General features: G+C 35.8%; 1 protein-coding gene across 2 annotated transcripts in view; it reads left to right on the top strand.

Annotated features, from left to right (window-relative positions):
* SMAD4 (SMAD family member 4) overlaps positions 1 to 18,417 on the top strand; it is a 59,283-nt gene extending 40,866 nt beyond the window's left edge. The window contains exons 9-13 of one of the 2 annotated variants that reach the window (XR_003793988.1): positions 1,580 to 1,763; positions 2,796 to 2,964; positions 11,271 to 11,409; positions 11,943 to 12,055; positions 12,901 to 13,041. Coding sequence is in view for 1 of the 2 variants with exons in the window: in XM_029225660.1 (XP_029081493.1) it covers positions 1,580 to 1,763; positions 2,796 to 2,964; positions 11,271 to 11,409; positions 12,901 to 13,112 (704 nt within the window). In the remaining variant the exon portion in view is untranslated. Of the gene's footprint in view, positions 1 to 1,579; positions 1,764 to 2,795; positions 2,965 to 11,270; positions 11,410 to 11,942; positions 12,056 to 12,900 lie in introns of both variants that reach the window. The other variant, XM_029225660.1, reaches the window with a different exon arrangement.
* Positions 18,418 to 20,314: the final 1,897 nt, after the last annotated feature.

Genomic DNA, 20,314 nt, shown 5'->3' with positions numbered 1-20,314 from the left:
CACAGCAAAGGAAACTACAAAGAAGACCAAAAGACAACCCTCAGAATGGGAGAAAATATTTGCAAATGAATCAATGGACAAAGGATTAATCTCCAAAATATATAAACAGCTCATGCAGCTCAATATTAAAAAAAACAACCCAATCCAAAAATGGGCAGAAAACCTAAATAGACATTTCTCCAAAGAAGACATACAGATGGCCAAGAAGCACATGAAAAGCTGCTCAACATCACTAATTATTAGAGAAATGCAAATCAAAACTACAATGAAGTATCACCTCACACCAGTTAGAATGGGCATCATCAGAAAATCTACAAACAATAAATGCTGGAGGGGATGTGGAGAAAAGGGAACCCTCTTGCACTGTTGGTGGGAATGTAAATTGATACAGCCACTATGGAGAACAGTATGAAGGTTCCTTAAAAAACTAAAAATAGAACTACCATATGACCTAGCAATCCCACTACTGGGCATATACCCAGAGAAAACCATAATTCAAAAAGACACATGCACCCCAATGTTCATTGCAGCACTATCTACAATAGCCAGGACACGGAAGCAACCTAAATGCCCATTGACAGACGAATGGATAAAGAAGATGTGGTGTATATATATATATACAGTGGAATATTGCTCAGCCATAAAAAGGAACAAATTGGGTCATTAGTAGAAACGTGGATGGATCTAGAGACTCTCATACAGAGTGAAGTAAGTCAGAAAGAGAAAAACAAATATTGTATATTAACGCATATATGTGGAACCTAGAAAAATGGTACAGATGAACCAGTTAGCAGGGCAGAAATTGAGATGCAGATGTAGAGAACAGACGTATGGACACCAAGGGGGGAAAGCGATCGGGGGGAAAGCAGTGTGATGAATTGGGAGACTGGGGTTGACATGTCGACACTGATGTATATAAAATGGATGACTAATAAGAACCTGCTATGTAAAAAAATAATTTAAAAAAATTATAGTAGTTAACATGAATGGACTTCACTAAAAATACAGATGGGACAAATGACCTTTCATCCAAGAGACAACTGAAAAATCCTGCTCATAGAAACTGTGTAGTTGGAGTGTAATTAACCTTGACTCTTGTCTGTGATGTCTGACTTGGTTATGCCCTCTCTTTCATTTAGGGATCTATAAATATATACCATAGATTGATGTTATTCAAGAACACTTCTCTGAAATACGTATTAGAATCAGTGTGCTTTAAAAAAAAAATAAAAGTTCAGACTACATAGAAAATATTATGTGCAGTTAGATGAAACATCATGGTAAAAAAATTTATGTTTCTAATTATTTCCGGTCTTTAAATTCCCTGTTGATTGGGTACTTTCAGGTAAGAACCAAATTCCAGATTTTAAAAATGACTTTTTTTAAGTTTCAAGAATGTTAGATACTAAGCTGAAAAGTAGAAGTCATGGCAGTGCGTACTTTATAATGCATTATAAATTCTTCTGGGTGCTATCCCTTTCCTTCACCCTTTAAGAAAAGCTTTGTCATATGGAGTGAAAGTAAAAGCCTTAAATCTTTCTCACATGATTGGCTGTTCTCTCCCATTTATCTCCTATAGCTCCTGAGTATTGGTGTTCCATTGCTTACTTTGAAATGGATGTTCAAGTAGGAGAGACGTTTAAGGTTCCTTCAAGCTGTCCTGTTGTTACTGTTGATGGTTATGTAGACCCTTCTGGAGGAGATCGCTTTTGCTTGGGTCAACTCTCCAATGTCCACAGGACAGAAGCCATTGAGAGAGCAAGGTATTGATTGTATAGATAGATAGTTAATTTTAAAAATTGAACATAGTACATTGTCTTTTATTCAGAGATATCTTTCAATGTAAATTATGTTTTCAAATATAGATAAAAGAATAAAGATCGTCTTGAAAATTCAGAATTTGTAAGCATTTCATTTGAATTGTAGATGTTTGTTATTTAAAAGATGATAAAATACAGTCTTTTTTTAAAAGTTAGTGAGGTTTCTGTGTTTTGAATCGTAACTAGACCTTTTGGAACCCGGTTTGAAAACTAGTTTTTATTTCCTCTGATTGTATGGTATTTCTCCAAATTTATTGAGAGGAAATAACATAAAATGAAGACATGTTTCCACAGGTGTTATTTATAATGGAAGACTGATAATAAAAGGTAAATGGTTAAGTAAATTTTAATACACTTTCATTTTTATGCAGTCATTAAAATATAAAAAGTTTACATAATCAAATGTAAATACTTAAGATGAAATATTACAGGAAAACATACACAATTTTAGGTACTGTGTGATCTCAACTCTTTAAGGAAATGTGTGTGTGCATAAGCACATAATCTTGGCTCTATCCCTAGCTGTGTGCTTTTGATAAGTTATCTACTCTCTAAGCCAGTGCTGTCTAATAGAATTTTCTGTGATGAAGGAAATGGTTTATATCTGTGCTGTCCAGTATAGTAACTTCTAGCCACATGTAGCTGTTGAGCAGTTAAAATTTGGCTCATGTGATTAACTGAATTTTTAAATTAATTTAAATTGAATTGTGAAGGTTAAGTGAGAATTTATATTGAATGTTCCTGATACATAATAAGCATTATGTGAATGTTCATCATTATTACATATGAATAGGATACTAAAAAAAATAAAGAAACATACAGAAATGTTAACAGTGGCTATCTTTTGGTTATGGTATTATATAATGTCCTTTATTCTTTAAAATTTTTCAATATTGGGTATGCTATATAATCTGAACTAAAATTTATTTTTAAATACTTATCAAAATGAAATGTGATTCACTTTTTCTTCCTAAGGTTGCACATAGGCAAAGGTGTGCAGTTGGAATGTAAAGGTGAAGGTGATGTTTGGGTCAGGTGCCTTAGTGACCACGCAGTCTTTGTACAGAGCTACTACTTAGACAGAGAAGCTGGGCGTGCACCTGGAGACGCTGTTCATAAGATCTACCCAAGTGCATATATAAAGGTTAGTTGCAATTTTACTCAAATATTTTAGACTTGGAAAGCTCTGTTTGTTGTTTAAAGAATTGAGATGGAGGTGGGAGATGTCTCTTTATGTATTAAATAATCAAATTATGTTTGTATATAAAACACATTTCCTGGGCACTTTTATTGATATGATTGGTTATTTAGTTTTGTGGATGCATTCATGCCCTATTGTTTTATTAGCAAATTTGTTAAATGTTTTAGGGTAATACACAGGCTCTTGAAAATACTGAGTGAAACCTCCAAATTTCCTTTGATATAAAATATGTAAAACTCAGACTCTGAAATTGCATCTTAGCCAACCTTTAGGATTTTATGGAAGGGAATTCTAAAAGTATAGCTTTTCACATTAAGAACTGAGAAATGAAAAATTCTTCAGTACCACTTTTTTTAAGGTTATTTTGTGCATTAAATAGTTTTATTTACTATATTATTTTGCAAATTAAGCCTGAGGTATTTTTCATTAATTATTACATATTCAACCTATTTTAATTTTAATTTATAACATACACTGTTTTTGAAAGTGGAAGATGGTAATTAGATACCCTAAATATATTTCTAATTTCAGATTTTTCACCGTCATCCTCAGCATGTTTAAGATTAGCTATTGTAAGTTAGTGGAATTAACTCTGCCTCATCACTTAGTCCTAGGAAATTGCTTAGCACACAAATAGAATTATCTTTATTTGTGTTTTCTAATTTTTCCACAAGGAATTTTGTTTATTTGTGCTTTGTTATTATTTTTAAGTGGTGCTGTGTTTCCTCGTATGCTTTGTAGTCTGTTTAATATTTGTTGGCAAGTTTTTCTCAAGAGATTTTATTTTTTATTTTTTCCTTCCTGTCATTGCTTCTCCCTGTAGGGCAGTTTTGCCTTAGTCTGGCACCCTGGGATCCACATCTCAGGACCAATTCTTATATTTAGAAGGTAGAGGAATTTCTGTCCCTTGAGGAAATTGAGTTCCAATCCCCAGGTATGCTCAGGGCCTAATTTCCTGTTGCATAGATTTCTCTGATGCTTACCTATGCCATGGACAAGAATTTTATTCCTAGTTGCATTTCTGAATTAACTGTCAAACTGTTTTACCAGCACTTGATTTATGGGCAGGTGCCCAGTTGTAGCCCTCGGAGAGCCTGTTTTCTCATTCCATATCACTCTGAGAAGTCAAATTCCTGTCCTCTACACCTGTTTGGTGCTGGTACCCCAAGTACCTTCTGTCTTTCGTCCTTGCTCTCCACTGTGGATTTTGTTTATCCATCATAAGTTAATGGACATGAGTTGTGTCTACTTTTTGGCTATTATGAATAATGCTGCTATGAATAGTCATGTGTAAGTTTTTAGGTAGATGTATTTTTTCATTTTCTTGGATATATGCCTAGGAGTGGAGTTGCTGGATCATAAGATAACTCTATGTCTGACTTTTTGAGGGACTGCCAGACTGTTCTCCAGAATGGTAGTGCTGTTTTACATTTCCACCAGCAATGTATATGGAGGGTTTCTGTTTCTCTATATTCTCACCAACACTTGTTATTATCTGCCTTTTTTATTTTAGCCATCCTAGTGGATATGAAGTGGTATCTGCCTCATTGTGGTTTTGATTTGCATTTCCTTAATGGCTAATAATGTTGAACTTCTTTTTGTGTATTTATTGGCCATTTGTGTTTCTTCTTTGGAGAAATGTCTGTTCAGATCTTTTCCCATTTTTTAATTGGATTTTTTAGTCTTTTTATTATTGTTATAAGCGTTCTTTATATATTCTGGGTATCAGTCCTTTATCAAATACATGATTTGCAAATATTTTCTTCCATTCTTTGGCTTGTCTTTCACTTTTTACATGATAATGATTTGCAGCACAAAAGTTTTAAAATTTAGTATAGTCTATCTATTCTTTGGTTGCTTGTGCTTTTGGTGTCATATCTAAGAAACCATTGCCTAAGGCAAGGTCATGAAGATTTATGCCTATGTTTTCTTCTAAGTGTTATATACTTTTAGGTCTTATATTTAGGTCTATGATCCATTTTGAGTGAATTTTTGTGTATGGTGTAGGGAAAGGATCCCACTTTGTTCTTTTGTATGAGAACCAGTTGTTCCAGCAACCATTTGTTCAAAAGACTGTTCTTTCCCTTATTGAATTATCTTGACACCTTGTTGAAAACTCAATTGACCTTAAGTGATAAAGGATTTTTTTCTGGGCCATCAATTCTATTTCGTTGCTGTATATATCTATCCTTGTGACAGTACTACCCTTTCTTGATTGCTGTAGCTTTGTAGGAAGTTTTGAAATTGGGGAGTGTGAGCTTTCCAACTTTGTAATTTTTCAGGATTATTTTGGCTATTGCCAGCCCCTTGGATTTCCACATGAATTTTATGATTGGCTTGGAAGATATCTATTTTTAATAGTTTTTCTAGTCTTTGTATATGTTTGGAGCAGAGAGCAAAGGTGATTATGCATAACTATGCATCCATCTTGACTACAAGTCTCTGGGTTACTTGTGCAATTAGAAGTGAATGGACAGAGGACTACAGTGTTGAATATATACTTTGTGCCAGACAGTAGTTATGAACTTAATGGATATGAGGTAGTATTTAAAACATTTAAGCTTAAAAAATGTGGAATCTTGTATAATTAATTTCTAGGATTGTCAAATAATGTAGTATCTCTATTTTGGTACAAATGGTCCTTGAAAAGCCACCCAGGTATGAGACGTGTCATCACTTGATAAACCACTGTCATGGATAGACTTTTATAGCAATCTCAGACTTTTGCCTTGAACAATAAATAACTCTCTTGTGGTACATTTTAGTGGAGTAAAAAAAATCCCATTTTTGTTATATTAACTAAGACTTAAAAATAGTTACTTCTGTTTACTAAGTATATTGTTCTTCAGAAGAGTCTTCTTATTAGCCAGAAAGAGATGCAAGTTTATCCTAAATCTAACCATTGGCCTTTTCTTCATTTACTAATTTTTTGGGCCGCAGTAACTAAAGTTTACGTTGTCAGGTAGATTATCACCAGAGATCATGTTACTGGGGTGAACTGCATACAGATACATGAACCCTTGGAAGGAGTGCCCTTACATTGGGGAGTCCACATGGGGGAATCCATCCCTACCCCCAATACACATACATACACACAAACACATTTTTTTCTTTTTAGTTAAAATGAGGAAAACATAGGTTTGAAGAACCATTCTTTCATTTTATAAACCAAGAAGCTAGGACTAAATTGTATTTTTTTTTCTCCTAAGATGTTGTTTTTTTTTTCCTGCTTCTCTCATGATATAGCAGTCACCTTATATTTATGAAAATCTGATGTAACAAAATGGCATTTTACAAGCTTTAAATGGAGCAAATGTTTGAATTCTGTTTAAGTGGCGTTGCTCTTTTGCTTTCAAAAGTAAGATCTGTTATGTTTGTGTTGCTTAAGCAGTAGACACTCAGGTTTTTTAAGAGCTTTTTTGAGATACTGAGATAATTCACATACCATATAATTCACCCATTAAAAGAGTACAATTGAGTGATTTTTAGTATATTCACAGAGTTGTGCAACCGTCACCACAATCAATTTTAGAACATTTTCTTCACCCCAGAAAGAAACCTTGTACTCTTTAGCTGTTACCTCCCAACAACCTATTTCCGCCAGCTCTAGACAACCACTAACCTACTTTTTCTCTCTATAGATTTGCCTATTCTGAACAATTTTTATAAATGGAATCATATAATGTGGCCTTTTGTGACTTCTTTCACTAAGCATAATGTTTTCAAGCTTCATCCATGTAGCATATATCTGTACTTCATTCCTTTTAGGGCTGAATAATATTTCATATACCACATTTTGTTTATCCATTCATCAGTTGATGGACATACGAGTTTCTACTTTTTGGCTATATTATGAATAATACCACTATGAACATTCACGTACAGATTTTTGTGCGAACATACGTCTTCGTTTCTCTTGCATATACCAAGGAGTGGAATTGCTGGATCATAAAATAACTCTGTGTAACTTTTTAAGGGACTGCCAAACTGTTTTCCAAAGTGGCTGTAGCATTTTATATTTACAGCAGCAGTATATGAAGTTTCTGATTTCTCTACAGTCTCATGAATACTTGTTGTTATCTGTCTTTTTGATTTTAGCCATCCTAGAGGGTGTGAAGTGGTATCTCACTGTGGTGGTTTTTGATATGCATTTCTCTTATGATGATGAGTCAGTTTGTTTTTGAACACATGTATGTTAGGGGCAGGGGGCAGGCTGTGTTTCTAAACCACAGCTGGACTAGGTTGAAGGTTATTATGATCCCACTTAAGTTTATTCCCATTTACTATATATCATGATTCTTACCTCCAGGTCAGATTACTTAGCAAGTCCTTAAAGCAGTCTTATATTCAGATGCCCAGTATACCACCAACACAATTACCTGTTTCTCTTTCTGGATTACTATTTCTTGGTGTTGATTTAAACAGAGTACTGTAACTGAGCCTTATAAAGAAGAATGCCAAAATTTGGCTCCTGGTTGAGAGATATCCTGAAGATGTTGACAGTGATCTTTATAAGACACTCACCTTTGTTAAATAATAAGTTTGTAATAAACTTATATGAGAGTATCCACAGGAAATGTGTTTAAATAAATGAAATCAGAGGTAAATTGTTGATTAGCCCGGGGTGGTGATGAAATATGTTTTGGATCTGAGCCAAAAAGAATATTTAAAACCTTTGGTTACTTTGAATTGTTTTTATCAACAACTCAGTCAAATTTTGAAAGGAAGATGGTTGCATTTCAATGAAAGCCTTAATTTTGCTATCCAGTATAACAGATGAAACCTATTATGGTATAGACAGAGTATACAGTGGGGAAGCAGCCTGAGTTTTAGTTAGCAGTATAGCCAAATAATATGTCTTTTGGTGTGGGTGCTGTAATTACATAAATAACCCATGTGGAAAGAAGGTTTGCTGAGGTGCTTAATGAATCATTTTTACTACATCTGCAGATAAAAGTTTTAAAATTTCATCTCTGTGGTTAATATGTGCTCCTGGTGTTAGCATAGATTTAGATTAAGACAATCGAAATTATGATTGTTTATAACATATTGTAAAGAACCTATGTGTGAATATGTCTTGGTTATTTTTAATAACTCATGGTGGAGGTGGGGATATGTTGAGAACATATTGAACCCTGGGAATTTATAAGTAAGCTGTATTCCCTCCTCCCGGGACATACTAGGTTAATGATGGTTAAAAAAAATTTTTTTTAAGTGGTTGTAAAGACCTAAATGTAAAACATAAACCTCTTAGAGGATAACATAGGAGATGACCTTGGGTATGGCAGTGACTTTTTAGATACAACATCAAAGGCAGGATCCATGAAAGAAACAGTTGATAGGCTGGACTTCATTAAAATTAAAAATGTCTGCTCTACGAAGGACAGTGTCAAGAGAATGAGATGATTAGCCACAGACTGGGAGAATATATTTGCAAAAGACACATCTGATAAAGGACTGTTATCGAAAATATAGAAAACACTTAAAACTTAACAGTAAGAAAACACCCTGATTAAAAAATGGGCAAAAGACCTGAATGATGCTTCAGTGAAGAGGATACATTGATAGCAAATAAGCATATGAATAGATGTTCAAGTTCATATGTCATTAGGGAATTGTGAATTAAAACAACAGTGAGATACCACTACATACTAGTAGAATGCCTAAGATCCAAAACACTGACAAAACCAAATGCTGGCCAGGATGTGGAGCAACAGGAACTCTCATTCATTACTGGTGGAAATGCAAAATGGTACAGCTACTTTGGAAGACAGTTTGGTAGTTTCTTACATAGCTAAATGTATTCTAACCATATGATCCATCAGTCACACTCCTTAATATCTACCCAAATGATTTGAAAACGTATGTCCACACGAAAACCTACACACGGATGTTTACAGCAGCTTTATTCACAGCTGCCAAAAACTTAGAAACAACCAACATGTCCTTCAGTAGGTGAATGGGTAAATAAACTGTGGTACATCCACAGAGTGGAATGTTATTCAGCACTAAAAAGAAATGAGCTATTAAGTCATGAAGAGACATGGAGGAACCTAAAATGCACATTACTAAGTGAAAGAAGCCAATCTGAAAAGGCTACATACATGTTGTATGATTCCAACTCTGTGACATTCTGGAAAAGGTAAAACTATGGAGACGGTAAGAAGATGAGTGGTTTCCAGGGATAGAGAGGAGGGAAGAACTCATAGGCAGTGCGCATAGGATTTTTAGGGTAGTGAAAGTACTCTGTATGGCACTACAACGTTGGATACGTGTCGTTATACATTTGTCTAAACCCATAGAATTATAAAACCAAGAGTGAACCCTAATGTAGCCTGTAATTTGGGGTGATAACAGTGTGTCAGGGTAGGTTCATCGATGTAGCAGGGGCACCACTGTGGTGCGGGGCGTTGACGGTGAGGGAGGCTGTGATTGAGTAGGGAGGCAGAGCTCACTTTACTTTTTACCCAGTTTTATCGTGAGCCTAAAACTGCTCTAAAAAATAAGGTTTGTTAGTTTCTTTCTTTAAAAAAAAGTGGTTGTAGAGCTATTTGGCATTTCAAATATTTGAGTCCCACTTTGTACTGTGCTAGGTGATGCCTTCTAAGAGGTCAGAGAGCCCAGTGGAAAATTTCAGAATCTAATGGACTCTTGGGAATCTTGAAAAAACAGTGGGTTTTGTTGTGGGCATTGCGGGATTTCTGATTTCCAGACCTGACTTTGTCATGCTTTCTGTTCTGAAGCCTTTTAGGACTGATAGTTTGGTCAGGTAATAAATACATCTATTTGTGACAAATTTCTATCTCTTCAGAGAATGGGATAGTCTAAGTTTTGTCCGTCATTGATGCTGGAAGATTGGCATTGAGCAGAGAAATAAGTAAATAGGAATGTGGTTTGCTGTTTGGAGAGGGTTCTCTTGTTTATTGTTGTTGTATGCTCTTATGTTTCATGTAAATACCATGGCTAAAGACAGTCAGAATTTTTCAGGCATCTGAAAACTAATGGTTTGGGTTCCAAACCTGTTGTTTATCTGATAAAGTACTATGTTATGCATTCTTTGATTTCTTTTATTGTCAAGGATAATTATGCTTGCTTATATTTGGGTTTTGTGCATACTAGAAGGATTTTTTTAATGTAATTTACTCTTGACAAAGGAATATAGTCACATGGTTCAGAAATTAAAATGATATAAAAAAAAGTGCATTGAGCAGTCTTGCTTCTGCTCTGTCCTTGTTTTCCTTTCTTGCAACTTCTAAGATGATCACTCTGCTTGTGTAATCTTCCAGTGCTTTAAAAAATGCCAGACCTTGGCATGGCTGATAAAGAACATTGAAATTACTTATGAACTCCTTAACTTATCCTGAAAGGTCAATGGCTACATGGGAGGCCAAAACTAAAATAAAATATAATAAGTAACATTTATTGACAGCTTACTGTATACTATGCCAAGTTTATAACAACCTTATAAAAAAGCATGTACACTTAGCATTCCCATTTTATAGATAAGAAAATTGAGGCCTCAGAGAGGTTAAGAAATTTAACCCATGTAGGTAGCAGGTATCAGTGATAGGATTCAAAGCTAAGCATTTTTTTTTTAATCATGAGCATACAGAAAGTAATGAGAAACTAGTTAATGAAATCCCATGTATCTATCACTGAGATTCAGTAGTTGTTAAGATTTTACATGTACTTCATCTATTCTTTTTCCTCTGTTTCTAAAGTATTTTAAAACAAGTCCTAAATATCATGTTATTTTGCTCCTATGGATTAAAGTGTGCATCTCTGAGAAATGTAGTTGTTTTCTTATATAGTGACAGTGCCTTTTATTCACTCCTCCAAATAGAATGATAAAGAAAAGAAGTTGGCCGTGTGATCTAGGCCATCGATTCAGCCTAAAGAAAACTCTCAGCAATTTGGTTATGAAAGGGAGGGATGATTTCTTAACTGTTCATTTTACACAGTGGTGTGGTTTTTCACAAGGACAATAATGGCTGCCCCACACTGAACTCTAGATAAAGGATACAGAGAGCTGTGGCAGCCAAAGCTGTCCTCATAGTGAAATGTGCCTCTTGGTGAGCTTCAAGCCACCTTTCCTAAGAACTACATATACATAAAAAATTAAAATTTTTAATTCTTTAATTCTGAGAGCTAAATTAAGCTATGAGTTTTAAATAAATTGTGCATTGGTTTTTGATGTATGGAATATTTTCTGCTGGACTCATGGCATGAGACTTGTACTTTTTTTTAAGGTCTTTGATTTGCGTCAGTGTCATCGTCAGATGCAACAACAGGCAGCTACTGCACAAGCTGCAGCAGCTGCCCAGGCAGCAGCCGTGGCAGGAAACATCCCTGGCCCCGGATCAGTAGGTGGAATAGCCCCAGCTATCAGTAAGTATACTTTTGATTTTTTTTTTTTAAAGTGCAGTAGTTGGCGTTTTATCTTGATTGACTCAGTTGATTAGTTAATTTCAGCAATAATAGAAATTAAAGTTCTTTTTACTGGGATAACATTTTTGAATTTGTAAACAAAAAAAAGAGAACTGTTCTTCTGTAATAGTTGCCCTTTGTTTAGGACCCTGTGTTCATTCTTTTTGTATCAAAAAAGGGAGTATGGGATAAAGGAGAAAGGGGGTTATTATATTATATTGATCAGTCTCCCCTTTTTTTTGCTGATGCTTTTAATTCTTGCCTCACCAGCCAGGGTGGGTTGAGATCACCGACATGCTTTGCTTTATTCTAGAAGGAAAGCATATTTCAGTTTCAGAGTTAGGCACCTCTCCAGTTTTTTCTTAAGTATGCTAAGCATGGAGAGAAAACTAAGTGAGGGTGGTATTTTGGTAACTTGTAGACTTTTTTTTAATTTTAGGGTAAAATTGAACTGTGTGCCAGGTTTCACACTGATGGGGAATTTTTTACTGCAGAGTTAAACTCCTGACTATAGACTTTTATGATGGAAACACGTGGCACCCATCTTCCACGTCTGAAGGCATAACTAGTGATTCATTCAACCCCTGTTCTTAACCTCTTCAGTGTGGTAAGCAAATCACACTGGCTAAGAAAACTGCAGTGGCCCTGCAGGTTTCTCTACAGTACATAACAAATTCCTCCCATTAGTTTCATTGTAATATTGATGAATGCAGATTGACTATATGACTGTATGTTTTGACTGGAAAATTAGATGCAGAGTCTCCGTTGTGACTTATGTTCAGGAGTTTACAATTTCGAGGTAGATAAGGCATACTCATTTAGAAAATTTTATTTTTTTAAAGATTTGGGCATCTAAACCATTAATTTGCTAGTTTTGATGTTATAAACATGCTTTTACTAAAGAATCCAGATCTATTATTAAATTTTTCATTCTCATCTACTGCCCCCTGTTGAGTAATTACATATTATCTCTGTTACATTGTGAAACTGAGAGACAGACATCATCTGGGTCATCCAAGAAGTCTTAGTGGAACCAGGACTGTTAACTGTCTCATTATTAGTCATGTCTTACTCTGAACTAGACTGTTTAGACAGACAGTAAGGTTCTTAGAACCAACCTGTAGACATGCACTACCTCTTAAAAACAAGTTGTTTTTTATTCCTTCACCTCCACTTCTAAAGAGAAAAACAGGTGGGGTGTTGGTGGATTGTGGTAATTCATAATTGATGGTAGCTAGAAGACCCATGTGGAATGTAGGTGGTCTTTACCAAAAGTTTTCAGTCCCTGTTGATGAAGTATAGATCTACACTTACTTTTTGGCACCTTGACAGAGAAGTTATATGCTGGGGAGAATGAAGTAAAGAAAGCTAATCACCTTATTAATGTAAGATTTAGGGAGGATGGGAAGAGATCAGCTATCCCTCTGACGTCATCTAAATCTTTTCTGTTAGGTTTGTCAGCTGCTGCTGGAATCGGTGTTGATGACCTTCGTCGTTTATGCATACTCAGGATGAGTTTTGTGAAAGGCTGGGGGCCTGATTACCCAAGACAGAGCATCAAGGAAACACCTTGCTGGATTGAGATTCACTTACACCGGGCCCTCCAGCTCCTAGATGAAGTACTTCACACCATGCCTATTGCCGACCCACAGCCTTTAGACTGAGGTCTTTTAACTTAATGTTGGGGCCCTTAACATTATCAGGATGGTGGACTATAAAATGCAATCCTGTTTATAATCTGAAGATATATTTCACTTTTGTTCTGCTTTATCTTTTCATAAGGGGTTGAAAAATGTGTTTGCTGCCTTGCTCCTAGCAGACAGAAACTGGATTAAACAATTTTTTTTTCCTATTTAGAACTTTTCAGGCATGGCTCAGAGCTTGAAGATCAGGAAAAACACATTAAATCTTCACCAGTTATGTATGAAGGAATCATTCCAATGCTGGAAAATTTAGCCCTTTAAAATGTTTTAGAGCCTTTTATATGCAGAACATTGATATGTGTGTTATTCTACAGAATAAATTCAATATTGCTGATTTTAAAGGCAGAGAAGTTCTCAAAGTTAATTCACCTATGTTATCTTGTGTGTGAGTTGTTATTGTTGAACATACTTTACTCCAAAATATTGTGCCATGCGGGTGAGTTAATTTTACCAAGAGCAACTTTACTCTGTGTTTAAAAAAGAAGATAGTAATGTATTATAACCTTTTATGCAAATGTTTTTTTCAAGTTAAACTAGTGAAGATGATTTCAATTCAGATTGTCTTGCGACTTCAATTTTTCTTTTGCCAAGGCAAAACACTAATCTCTGTATATTGAGAATTCCTTAAAATTACCAAAGGAATATCATTTAAAATTACATTTGTTATCTTTGTTGGATAACTATTTATCACGAAATCTACTTTAGCCCTGTTAAACAGTAGATGTATTCTATATTTCTAGGCACAGGGTTGGTTACTAAGAAGCCTAGAGGAGGAATTTCTTTCCTTCATTAACATAGGGAAAGGTTTTGTATTTTTAAAAACACTAAAAGCAGTGTCACTCCATCTAATATCTTAACCATTCTGCAAAGGTGGCAGTGCTTAAACTAAATAATGAATATTTTGGGAATTGCTAAATTCCGTGTTAAATACAGTGCAGAATAAGGGAAACATTACCGTTCATAATAGGTAGTTTGGATATTTTTGTACTTGATTTGACGTGTGACTTTTTTTTCGTATACTGTTTAAATCATGTATGTTATGACATTGTTTAAAATTCAGTTTTTGTATCTTGGGGCAAGACTGCAAACTTTTTTATACCTTTTGGTTATTCTAAGCCCTTTGCCATCAATGATCATATGAATTGGCAGTGACTTTGTATAGAGAATTTAAGTAGAAAAGTTGCAAATGTATTGACTGTACCACAGATACAATATGTATGCTTTTTACTTAGCTAGTAGCATAAATAAAACTGAATCTCAACATGCAAAGTTGAATTCTAGGTTTGATTTTTAAGTTTTTTTTCTTTTGCACTTTTGAGTCCAACCTTAGTGGCGAGACACCTTCTACTAAGTGACAGGCAAACAGCCAGTACTATTGGGCAGCTTTGGTTTTTTTCTCCCACTCTACCAGGACTTCCCTATGGACATTATGTATCAAGTGTAGGGTTGGTTATTTTTTTAACTTTTATTTTACTGTAGCAAAACTAGGCCTGATTGTCTATAAGTAGGTTGTCTACAGGATAAATAGTGTGAAATAAATCAAGGATTATCTTTCAGCTGTTTTTGCTTTCTTCATGGAGGGCCTTTCTAAGTGTAATAAGATTATTTCAGGTGTGTTACAAGTTTGAGACATGAGAAACACTTAATGCATGATAGTCATCCTTATATCAACTTAAATCAACAAATCTTCTACTTCTTTGCTTAGGTCTTCTTAGTAAGACCATCCTAGAAACCACTGAGTTTGCTTATTGCTGTGATTTAAACATATCTTGATCCAAGCTACTTGTATTTTGTTTTTTAAAATAACATTTCTACCAACTCATTTATACTCTTGAGTACTTACAGATACTTCTGTTAAAGACCTAATCTTAATCTGTAAAGTTTGGTGATTTTACGTTTTATTGGCAGATTTTTTAAAAGGTATCTTCATTCTCTAGAAATTTTTTACTTAGGTCTGTTTTATTGTGAATGAAGAATAGGAGCAAGAGGAGAGAGTTTTAGAATAACAGATTTTAAAAATTGAGGATGTTAGATTAGAACCACAAGCATGCTATGATATAATCCATTGCCTCCTATTCTACTTTAAAGAAGGTTTACATGTTTAATCATCTAGGGAAAGTATTGTGGAAAATATTTGCTAAGTAGTCTGTCTTTCAGGCCAAGCCACCCACTTTGGTTTCCTTTTGCAAAGAGCCATAAAAATACGACAAGTACATAGAAGTACTTCTAGTTATTAATTGCTTTATACTTGTGCCTAGGTTCAGTCACATGCTTTTGAGAAAACATCTAGTATATTATAATCAGTTATTTCTGAGGGCTTATAGTTGTTGAACAGTATTTACGTTTCTTAGAGGTAGTCATCTTTGATGAGTAAGACTAAAAGAATCACAGTGTTTAAGATTTTATGGCTATTTTAAGAGTAGAATAGTGTCCACAGTTCTTGGAATCTGATTGCTCTGAGTATATGGTTCTGGGTGTGTTTTCTCTAGCTAGTTCATATCTCAGAGACTCTCAGAATATTGAATTTCAGTGGAAGCTGAGAGAGAGATGAACCAGGTTTGTACCTTTATAATCAATCCAGTATGAGGCCCATTCCACTTTTGTCTAGTGCCTTTCAGTGCATTATCAAAGGGAAATCCTTAAATCCAAAATGGTGTTGCCTTTATTTTCCAGGGAGTAGATTCTTTTGTGGGATATAGTCTGTCATTTTTTATAGTATACTACCCCTGGTATACAAAGATAATGATAATAAATCACTGCCGTATAACCTTGTTTTTCTAGAAGCATGGCTCGTTTGTATTGACCTAATAGGCAAATAGGTTGCCTGTCCCATTCCTCCTGTAAACATTGTAGGTTTACAGGTTGAGTGACCTGGCTTAGGGATAACCATACTCAGAATACCCAAATAAAATGAACACATATGAGCTGTGTTGTATTTCAAAGTTAAAAATCCACTTTCGTGTGGAAGGGTGTAGTGTAGAGAGGGGGTATTTGTAATAGAACATTGAAGGCAAAATAAAATGTCCTGTCTTCCAGATGATAAATATCTTATTTCGAAAGTTTATTGCAGTTGTCTTTTTGACCATGCCCATCTGAAGAAGGGAAATTTTACATGTTCCATGGTGCTTCTTAAGTATATGTGGAGATTAAAGAATATATGGTGAAGTATTTCGATTCCTGGTTTGGTGGTAACTAGTTAGTAGTTACTAGCTATTATGCAAAATCAGATTAGTTCAGAACCTCTTTGAGAGCCTTTTGGAAGAAGAAGTTTTATTCTCAGTAAGGCAGAATAATCCTTTTTGTTGATAGTTTCTATAGGTTGCTCCCTCCATCATTGAGTCATTTTACTGGCATTTAATAATAGCAGATTGGGAAAATGGTGAATTTTAGGTTACTGGGGTAAATGAGTATATGAAAGCAATTACATGTATGTAAAGTCAGTTAACAACTCTTTTGTGGATGGGGTTTGGCTAAGACTAGCAGATAGAAAAAAATGCTTTTTTTTTTCCTTCCTAAAGGCAGAACCCATTGTTGCGGATAGCTATCTGTAAATAATCACCTAAGTCCTCCTTTGCAAGATTATTGAAGATGGGGTATGAGAATCTTGTGTGCAACCTTTCTATTTTTTCCTCACAACTAGATAATTTCTTTTCTCCTAAGATATATCAGGAAGGATGTAAAAAGTTAGTGGCCTTATTCATAGCATCCTCAGGCCCAGCCTTGTCTGTAAGCACTTGTCCCAGTGTTGCTAGGTTGTTTATCTTATTTATCTGGTATCACTGTGGAATGGAATTTTCTGCATAATCCAAACTTGCCTTATTTAAGCAGTAAAACTTTTTTTACTTTGGCCATTTTTTTGGGTGGAGTTATTTGATATGTACATTAGAGAACATACTAGATACAGTGTTTCTTTTGTGCCTCCTGTCTTGTAGACTTTAGAGGCTGCTAAGACATGTGGGACTGTTTTACCTGCACTAAATGGTCGCAGACTCCTATGGTTTGGAATGTTTGGTTTTGTTATACTCCCCCCGCCCCTTTAATGACAGCAACCACTTCCTGTGTGTTACTAGTATACCTCCCCTTAGTTCCTTCTTCCCTTTCTGATTCATTTTCCCGACTGGGCAAGGAAGCCAGATAACCATACTTAGTAGAACTTTCTTTAAAACACCAGGGCAAACTGGGACAGGACCCAAGGAAGCTTCCTGTAAAGTATTGAAAAGAACTTCACTGCTTTGGCATTTGATATCAGTTTGACTGCTTAGTGTGCTTCCTGATTCTTGCTGAGTTTCAGGTAGTTCAGATAGAGAGAAATGAGTCATATTCATAATTTTCCCCTTTGAAAGGTTTAGTTGCTTCCACTTGAATGCTGCTCAAACAAATACTGAGGTTACAAGGGTTGGTTACTAAGTTAGCATCAATAGCCAGAGGCAATACCATTACCTAGAGGACACCAGCAAAAAGAAAAGAACAGCAAAAAAAACAAAAACCTTGGAAAATGAGGGGGTCATTTTTGTTTTGTTTTGGTGTCCCCTTTTTGAGTCCTATCTTCTGGCCTTCCTCCTCTACAGATATTTTTGACCTTTAGGTGCCTTTATGAGAATTGAGGGTCTGATATCCTGCCCCAAGGAGTAGCTAAAGTGATTGCTGATGTTTTCAGGGATTTTAACATCAGACTTGAATGAGTGGATGAACCTTTTTTTCTTTTCCTTTCTTCATCATCTTTTTTTTTTTTTTTTTAATGCAGGAAGAACTAAGGAGAAAACTCTAGTGAAGACAATCATTTCTCTCTATTGATGCGGTTAATTTTCAGTTTATTTCAGATGCTTTCTTAATAGGTCTCAGAACTAGTGTTCTTGTTCAACCTGAAACTAGTAGTGGCTCTGGGCTGGGGCCAGACAGTTGCACTCTCTAGTTTGCGCTCTGCCACTAATTTGATGTATGACCTTGGGCAAGTAATTTACCTTCTTTGGGCCTCAGTTGCCTCATCTGTAAAATGAGGGAGTTGGACTAGATGAGTTCTTCCAGCTCTGAAGTTTAAGTGACCTTGCCTACCTTGCAGCAGTTTTTGATTTCTTCCTTACCTTTGGTCTGCTGTCTGAGGGGGCTTTTTACTTATTTCCACATTATTCAAATGAGACTAGGCTTGATATTTTATTACTGTTCTGTGGACAAGAAGTTACATAATATGTCCTTAAAACTTAAATTCAACCAAAGGCCTAGCACCGCCTTGGGGGCTGCAATAAATACTTAAAAAAAAAAAAAAAAATGGAGAAAAGCCTTTATCTTATTTTCCCATCATCTCTATTCAAGGTGTATTAAGGCTTTTTTTGGAGTCATGATATTCTACCTTTTGGGTTGGTATGTGTGTGACACCATCCTCTTAAGTACTGTGTGCTGGTAATTTTTTTTTAAAACTAAAATGGATTGAAAACTTACTGTAAATGCCTAATGGTTATTAGAGGTCATTGCTTTGGGTCTTTGGTTTCTTAACTCTTCTATTCTGAAAACAGGGAAATTCCCTTGAACTGTGTCAATTAAAATGGTTTATATGACTCAAGAAATCAATACCAGTGGATGATTATTCACTTTATTTTTGGCTCTTTTTAGGTCCATTTTGATTAGAAGACTTTTGGCTGGAGCATTCCTTTCAGAGTTCTCTTCCAGCCTATCCTTGGATGAGTATAATTAATGGACTTGGCTTTTTCAAGGACCTTGAGAACCTTCCTTGGGGGTGGGTCAAGGGTAGGGGATTGGGGAGTCCTGGTAGAGGCCAGCTCTGTGGTGGCTGGAAAGGAAGGAATGAAACCAGCTGCTGTTGCTGTGGCTGCTTGTCATTGATAGAAGGACTCATGGGCTTGGATTGGTTAAAAGGCCAAACATAGAGTCAGCAAACTTCTTCCAAGTTGGGTTCTGGCCGATGCCTTGGACATGTGATTTAAGGGAAAAGTGTGAAAGCTCCTGGATGATGAAAACCTGGTGAGCTGCAGAACCATTTGGAGGAGGTGACTAGGGGTTGGGAACAGATTTGGTGATAGTATTTCCCAACTCTCTCTCCTTCTCTGAAGTCAGAGGAATGCAGCTATGCCAAAACTCACAGAAGAGCCACATTTAACCTCTGCTTTTGGGAAAACTGGTTAGCTAAGGCTGGTAGTTCTTTTGTGGCTTTTTGTATACTTTTGCCTGGTTGAAGTCTGTGGCTAAAAAATAGTTGAACCTTTCCTGAGAACTCTGTAACAAAGTATGTTTTTGATTAAAAGAGAAAGCCAATTAAATCATTATGTGCTCATTCTTTTTCTTAAAGCCTGTGGATGTTTTAGATCTAGAAAGAATTTCTAATCACGTAGTGAATTCTCAGACTTGAGGACATTTTCCTTCATTGCTTTGTGACAATTGAAATGGGAACTACAGCATTTCAAATATGACCATGGGAGAACAGTCCCCATTCTTTTCTCATTTCTAAAAGGAGAGAGTGGAATGATGGTGGTTGAAGAGGTGGGTACTAGGGAGTTATGAGAACCAAGATACTTAAAGGAGAGAAATTGGAAATTGGAGACTGACCCTATCATTGCCCATCTAAGGATAAAGAAAGCTATTCCCCCCTAGCTGCCTCCTTTATGAAATGAGGGGTCAGTGTGGGGCAGGGGGTGGTCAGGTAAGGTGTTTCTTTGGCAATGGCTTGTAAAAAAAAAAAAAAAAAAATCACGACCAAATCAGAATTTTCTTTCTCGTCTTGCTGATGTGAGTTCCAGAGACATTTATCAGGCTGAGAGACTCATTCTCGCCTGACCTAAAATTTACAGTATTTTAAGCTGAACTTGGAGAGGGTTGTTGATTGGCATGCTGTTGAGGGGAAAAAAACAAAACAAAAAGCATTCCTTTGTGGAACTCTTCAGGAGTAAGGGCAGTTTTGTGTATTCTTCATCTCTCTCTGCCCTCTACTTTTGACCCTTGATTCTTTGTGCTTTATTCCATCTCCTGCCTTATCACAGCTCCCACAAATGACAACCTGAAAAGTCCCAACTCCTCTTGAAACCCTTCTCACCCTGTCTTCTCACTGTGATAAATTGTAGTGCCCTTTACCCTCAGCCCTTTCTGTTCTAAAAGAACAGTTCTTTTAGTTCTGGCCCTACTTTGGGGATGGCATCTACTTCTTTATTTTGATG

This window comes from Monodon monoceros, unplaced genomic scaffold (assembly GCF_005190385.1).
Source record: "Monodon monoceros isolate NGI ecotype Baffin Bay Population unplaced genomic scaffold, NGI_Narwhal_1 Super_Scaffold_1, whole genome shotgun sequence".
NCBI classification, from domain to species: domain Eukaryota; kingdom Metazoa; phylum Chordata; class Mammalia; order Artiodactyla; family Monodontidae; genus Monodon; species Monodon monoceros.
This window is presented reverse-complemented; position numbering and strand designations above follow the sequence as displayed.